We start from the raw sequence: 7,140 nt of genomic DNA, 5'->3' as shown, positions 1-7,140 counted from the left end.
ATTATTATTTTGAAATTCGACGTCTTAATTAGTAAGACATTCAAGTTTTATTGCCGGTCTTTCTCACCCATTTTTAAATGAGGGTAGGGAATTCAAAGTACCAACTTTCTCGTAAAAAATATAAGTTTAAAATTTTTAATTAGTTGAGCTCTACTTAGGTTTACACAAAATCTTATAGGCCAATCTATTTCTAAGTTTTATTCATCTTTTGTTATTATTTTAAAATTGTTATAACTACTTTTGTCATATTTAAAAACACTTGAAGACATAGTTTTAATAATTCATAATCAACTATAATGATATAAAAGTTGTATCTAAAAGTATAAAACCATAATTTAAATAATGTTAAATGATTAAAGACATATTTTAAAATGATTTTAGATAAGTAAATTATTTTAAATGACAAAACTGCTGAAAATATTTACAAATAGTAGTAAAATATCATCGTCTATCTGCAATAGTCCGCAATAGACTACGATATACTACTATTTGTGTCTATCATGATATAGATAGACACAGATAGTAATTTATCGTGATCTATTGCAGTCGTTCCTAGATAGACAGTGAGATTTTGCTATATTCGTAAATAGTTTGGTTTATTTTCTATATTTGAAAATAACTCTTTTGGATATAACAAAAGTGATTTTAATCAAATATATATTATATATAGATAGTAGTCTAAAAATATGTGAGATAGATGATCAAACATCCGAAATTTTATTCAAAAGTATATGCTCGACCAATTTATAAAAAAACTGTTATTTGTACCCAACATGATATTTATTAACTATAATAAACTAAAAACAATTCCGTTGTAGTCTAGTTGGTCAGGATACTCGGCTCTCACCCGAGAGACCCGGGTTCAAGTCCCGGCAACGGAAATCTTTTACTTTTAACAATTTTTTTTCCTTCAAATTTTTTTTTTTATTAAACCTTTAGGAAGTGTTAAAGTTTCTATTAGTAGTTTCATTTGGGTGTGCAAAATCGTTCAATCAACGTGCATGAGTTTCGTGTTTTAAATATTGATCAATTATAACTTTCTAGAGATTTATAATTACACGAAATTAATGTATACCAACTCTATCAAATAAATTTTAAGCCTTTTTACTTTGATTTTGTTTTCCTATCTTCTGTTCGTTTTCAACTTCGTCTATTTTGTCCCTAAACTTAAAAAGAGAGATGAATTTCTGTTAACTACTTTGATATACTTTCATTATTCAATATATACAAGGTGTTTAGAATTCAGAAGATATAGAGAGAAATACAAGGAGCTACATCTATCATAAATCTGTAAAAGCTTTGTAATTACATGAAATTATGGTATACCAACTCTATCAAAGGAACTTCAAAACAAATAAAAGGTTGGGATCTAAATAGCAAACAAGTACAAATAATGAATCAGTGAAACGAGTTTCACATTGCATTTTGTAATATAGAAGAAGCTAGGTTCTGGAATTATTATTAACTCTTATAAGTACATGAAGGACCCATTTTGTAGTTCTCACTTCAAAATTTCAGGATGATTTCGACAATACTTGTCCGTATTCCTAATTATCCGAATCCGTTTTCTGATGCCTCGTGATGTATGGATGGATGGGGCCTGGCTTTTGCTAATAACAAAAACTAGGTGAGGAACACCAACACAAAAAGGATGATGAACAAAGCCACCAGGAACAATATCATCATTATCTGCCCCTTCGCACTGGCTTTCTTCATGACCACAGCTACTTTTTTCTGTAAGGTTCAACACAAGAACAAGAGATGGAAGTTTAAATCTTGTATTTACTTCTCTTAACCACAAAAAGGGAGTTTAAATACCATCTTATTTACTAAACTTTCAAGTTTGTTACATTATAGTTCATAAAAACATTCAAAATGTCCATTTTAGTCTCTGAACTTCAAAATAATAATCATTTTCATCTGTGCTATATTATTTTTCCATCTCGTATTCACTTGGCAAATGCTTGTTTCTAACCTGTATGGCTTGAAATCTCATGTTCATATTAGTGTATGCTAGTACACATACTCAAAAGTCAAAACTATGTCGTTGATTTGTTAAAAAAATAAATAAATGCAAGGACCAAAATGTTTATTTTTTAAAGTTCAAAGACCAATTGAAAGTTTAGGGACCTGAAGCCAATTTTCGTGCATATGGCAAGCATTGAGATCATGAACACACCTGTACAAAATCGAGACGATTTGATGTACTGTCCATTTCCATTCCTAGGTCATCGATAATTTTATCCTGCACAGAAGTATATTTTTTTTTCAGTCTCAAATTCCATCAGATTGCAGGTGCATAGAGAGAATCAATAAGCAGCACCGCAACCTACGAAATATACACCTGTGCGAGGAGCTCTTCGTGTATTGTAAGCCCAACACCTCCAATTCTCTCCACACTTGCACTCAACTCATCCAACTCCTCGTCCTGCTGCCTACATATACATTTGACAGGGGAACAAAATCCAGGTGAGTTAACAAGTAGTCCACTCAAGACTAGTTTCCTCAGAGATAGCCCCAGGTTTGGGATGGAAAACTACAAACGAACAGAGACATCTATCTTTTTATTCTGTTATTTTGGAATCTTATTTAATTTAGAGATAGGTTTCTACTTTTTACTTTCTACTTTCTACTTAAGCAGGAGGATTAAGTTAACAAACGAGTTGAGAAATATAAACATTACTTTATTAGAAGCAGCTGTCTATCTGATTCAGATGTGATGAAGTCATCATTTGCTTGGTGGGCTGTATATAAGTTTGATCTGTCTGTTTCATGTGCATTAGGTAGTCTCATCAATTCTCGACGCATCCCACTTGCACTAGCAGTTCCCGTTTGCTCCTTGCCGGCTCCTACTACTTTCTTAACATTTCCGACCTAGTAAAGTAGACCAAAAAAAAGATGCTCTATTATAATGGCAGGACTACAAGAAGAACATGCAATAACTATGTGGGAAAAACAAGGATTACCAACTTGTTTATTACTTTATTCAATCTGTTGACGCAATAGAAAAGGGGGTCAGACAAGTAATACCTGCGTCCTAGCTGTACTCGTCCATCTCCTTCGTTTTTCAAGTTCTGCATCATCAATGCCATACCAAGATGGATCTCTAGCTGCCACAGCAATAGCTTTGTCCAATTCGTCCACCTTCCTATCAAGAAAGCAAACTTTCAGAGAGAGCATATGTTGGGTGCACAATGCTTAGTCACACATTGAAACAACAGAATATCCAATCTTTTCGATAAAAGAAAAATTAAAAAGAAAAAAAAAAAAAGAAAATTAAAAGTTCCACAACAGATGAAGCAGATGACATGGTTTAGAAATTGAGAATTTACCTGCCACTCAATGCTTTCACAGGAAGCGAGCAACTCTTTTGTTTGTTGTACTCTCTCTCCTGGATCAGAAGATATCCTTTCCCATTGGTGAAAGCTGGATTGCAGTTTATCGATCTGATGGGGATGAAAAATACATTATGAGAAAATGCACACGTAGCCAGATAAAGTGACAGACAATCAACATTGCCTGTGAAAACAAAATGTCATTTCTACATAAATTACTTGCAACTAAAAATAATTTCTAGAGAAACAAAGGTCCGGTATTAGGTCATCTTTTTTAGCACATAATTTCACATTTAGTGAAGACCTGGAGATATTTCCCTAAGAGAATGATGTGAGTTAAAGAAGATGACTAATCTGCTTATTTCATCTTGAGTTATAATAGTTCTATTTTACTGTTCTGCTAAATTTTGAAGGGTTGTTCCCTAATAAAAAACTGGATATATTGATTTTTTTCTGTCGAGTTTTTAAGATTATAATAGAATAATTAGAGTTACTAGGATAGGAAGTCAACTATTGTCTTGAAATCCCAGTTTATTTGGAGCCCTAGCCAACTGCCGTAGGAACTTTTCTAGTACTGTGATAATAACTACTTTACTCTTCCTTTCAGAATTTGACACGGTGATATTTTATTTATTTTACTTGATGGACCCACACAACTCTTAAATGTAATAGATATAACAAATAAGAAATGGTAGTATGGAAATGTTTTCATACTGCCATAGTACTAGAATTTTTCCTACAAATAGCTTTTGTAAGGTCGGGATGACCAATGTAAATAAATCAACTCCCTAGGGAAGTCAGAGCCATGTCAGAGAACTTCCAACATTAGTCTTTTACTTTTAGGATTCCATAATTTGGAGCAAAAAAAAAACCAGAACCTGCAGATCTTACAATCCTTTATTTATTTATTTTGAGGAATCCGATAATACTTTCATCAGAAACTATTAATATTCATTCATCAATATTTAATCAATAAATGTAGAACATGCTCAACAATGAGTCATTCAATTGTTTTCAACAAAAAAGCATAACCAGATCTTCAAACAATCTACTTCATGAAGTCTACTACTATAACTAAGATCCCAGTTCAAGGAGTGCTGGGTACTGAGATGCCATGATCGACTGCTTACAATTAGAACTTAAGATGAACTTTTCTGGCGGAACATTGTATTCTTGGCTGATGGTTATCATCGCAAAGAATATTGGTGTAGACAGAAATACAAGATACAAAGGACAAGATAGGTCTTGGGAAAGGAGAAGGTTCAATTTACAGCAATCATATTTGGGAAGGAGAAAGTTCCATTTACAGCAATCATATTTATTCTCTACCGAAGAATACAATCTCTGACAGTTGCTAAAGGTAAACTGATTTAATGTGCATTCCGTGTCCACAATCCACATTGTTTGGACAGTCCAGTTCTAGTTAGATTTATATTTTCACATTTTTGTATAATGACTCATTATGGCTTGTTAGTTGATATTGGTTCATTTCGCAGCAAGCGAATACAACTGCAAACCAAATCACTATTACCACTCTCCAATTTCCTATTAACAACAATTCAATATTGCAGAAAAAGGAAAACATAGTTCAAAGAAGCTTAATTTAAATGATGTCAGTGAGCATAATGCAAGCAACATAGATAATCATAAGTGGATGGAAGCAAGCAACCAACTTACAGATTCTTGAATCTCGTCTTTTACAACATAGAACGGATCTTGAGCCGATGGCATCTTCAACTGCAATAAACGAAAACTAACACAATCACTTCCAGAAATCAATATACCGTCCGTGGGCAACAGAATGAAAGAAGAAGAGAACTCTCAAACCCTCAAATCAGCTTAATTTCATTCTCGACGGCGAAGAAAATAGATTTTACGCACTCGAGTTCGTTTCACTTCAATTTAAACAGAAAATAATACTTTAACTACATGCTGTGATCATGAATCGGAAATTAACAATGAAAATCTCTCTATCACTACGCCAGATCTAGAATTGGAGCTTATCGAATAATGCAAAACAAAGACGAAAAAGAACGAGATACGGAGCGAGAATCGGCGATCCGAATATCTCTGGATACAGAATAAATCATTCTGAAATCGACGTAGGAGAAAGAGGAGAAGAAAACCTGAGAGTGAGGGGGATGGAGAGTGTAGATCTGAGGAAGAAAGTGGTGGATGCTGGTTAGGAGTGAAGGGAGAGGGCAGCGGGGCGTAGCGATGGATGTGGATGTTCGGATCGATGCGGGAGCGCGCAACGACCTCTGCAGTGGATTCGAAGAGAGAGAAAACCTCTTTTCATTGTTTCTTTCCCATTTCTTTTTCAATTTTATTTTTATTTTTGTATTTTCTTTTTTAAAGACATTTTAGTAGGGAAAATATCTCTTTAGCAATTGAATTTTCAACCATGATTTTTGAAACAATGGAGTAGGGTGTATATATATATATATATGGAAATTCTCGTAAATGGAAAAGTCATAAAACTATTTTCACCATATGGCAAAAAATGAGCAAAAACACGGAAAGAGAGTACGCGCGTTTTTTTATTAAGTTCCTATTTAGGTTCTATTTCTTTCTAGCTTTTTGTTTAGGTTTTTCTTTTTCATTTTTTCTTTTTTGGGCAATTGATCCAACAACTTCTTTTTCAATTGATTTGAAAACTTCTCATCTTTTGCTTCATCTTACTCTTATACTTCTTCGATCGATCATAATTGAGTAGTTTCTTTATCAATTGAGCTATTTCTTCTTCGTATTCTTCCTCTTGATTGATCGATCATAATTGAACAATTTATTCTTCTTCTTCAATCTTTGTTTAGATTGTTCTACGAGATCACTTTCCAATTACTTTTGAATAAGCTACTAAATTAGATATATGGAATTAGTTGAATAGAGGTAGTTCTACCACTGTCTATCACTGATAGATATTAATAGATGTCTATTTCTATTTATCATGATGGAACTCAATCACTTATTGAAATTCAACTCTATCATTGTTAGACCATGATAGAACTCTAACAGGTACTATAGTACTATAATAGTGTTGGTTTGTATTCAACTATATGGTCGTTGAAGTTGAAAGCCATGACATTTTGTTTTCTTGTTTACATTGTCTTCTTTAACATGTAGGATAGAAATTATGTTGGTATTTGGGCCATTTTAAGATCTAGAATGTGGCCAAAAATGACCATTTCTAAATGTCCTTAAAGTTGTCTCATCTAACTTATTTTTATAATTGATAATACATCTAAAGTGAGTTGCACAATAATCTTCAAATTCTTGTTATAATCATCTATTATAAGTTCATGTTTTCGTTGTTTAAAATACACATTAAAACATTATACCAGCAACAAGACTTTCAACGACATTATTTACCACATTTATTAGTAGTTATCTATAAGCAAGAAAACTACTAACAATGAAATCACTATTAGACAACTATCACTATCTATCACTGTCTATCAGTGATAAACAATGATATATACTCCCGAACAACACACAACCATATGCAGGAAAATGTAACAATGATAAAATACTGATATTGTCCATCGCTAATAGATAGTGGTAGATTTCTAATTTCAAATCAATTTTATACTTGTTTTAGGTGAATTAGGCTAGTTTTACACATGTTTTGGTGTGTGTTTTAGCTATTATTTTTTATCTCACAAACATCCTGCAACTTCCAAACTTGAAATGCCCAACCTTAAATAAATTTTATACTTGTTTTAGGCAATTTAAAGGTGATTTAAGGTGGTTTTACACATGTTTTAGCATGTTTTTAGAGATTTTTTTTTTAATCTTGCAACCATCT

At 32.7% G+C, this 7,140-nt stretch overlaps 1 protein-coding gene and 1 non-coding gene across 2 annotated transcripts; one reads left to right on the top strand and one right to left on the bottom strand.

The window, feature by feature from the left end:
* The first annotated feature begins 808 nt into the window (after positions 1-808).
* Positions 809-881, top strand: TRNAE-CUC. The gene has a single exon. It is a non-coding gene; the product is annotated as a tRNA-Glu (tRNA).
* Positions 882-1,258: 377 nt separating this feature from the next.
* Positions 1,259-5,718, bottom strand: LOC120092599 (syntaxin-61). Its single transcript, XM_039050737.1, has 8 exons — positions 5,462-5,718; positions 5,013-5,072; positions 3,333-3,446; positions 3,031-3,144; positions 2,684-2,874; positions 2,345-2,435; positions 2,180-2,245; positions 1,259-1,734 (listed from the first exon to the last, which is right to left on the bottom strand). The coding sequence occupies exons 2-8, from the start codon at positions 5,064-5,066 to the stop codon at positions 1,624-1,626; spliced, it is 741 nt and encodes a 246-aa protein (XP_038906665.1). The 5' UTR covers positions 5,067-5,072; positions 5,462-5,718; the 3' UTR covers positions 1,259-1,623.
* Positions 5,719-7,140: the final 1,422 nt, after the last annotated feature.

The sequence above is a fragment of the Benincasa hispida genome, chromosome 12 (genome assembly GCF_009727055.1).
Source record: "Benincasa hispida cultivar B227 chromosome 12, ASM972705v1, whole genome shotgun sequence".
NCBI classification, from domain to species: Eukaryota; Viridiplantae; Streptophyta; class Magnoliopsida; order Cucurbitales; family Cucurbitaceae; genus Benincasa; species Benincasa hispida.
The sequence above is the reverse complement of the archived record's forward strand: the minus strand, read 5'-3'. Positions and strand labels throughout refer to the sequence as shown.

Bases quoted from the DNA above. Each gene is read 5' to 3' on its own strand.
- LOC120092599 (XM_039050737.1), bottom strand. From the start codon at position 5,066: ATGCCATCGGCTCAAGATCCGTTCTATGTTGTAAAAGACGAGATTCAA. The intron at 2,875-3,030 runs GTATTACTTGTC...CTACTTTACTAG, and splicing joins CGAGTACAGCTAGGACGCAG to GTCGGAAATGTTAAGAAAGT. The intron at 2,246-2,344 runs GTGTATATTTCG...ACTTCTGTGCAG, and splicing joins ACGAAGAGCTCCTCGCACAG to GATAAAATTATCGATGACCT.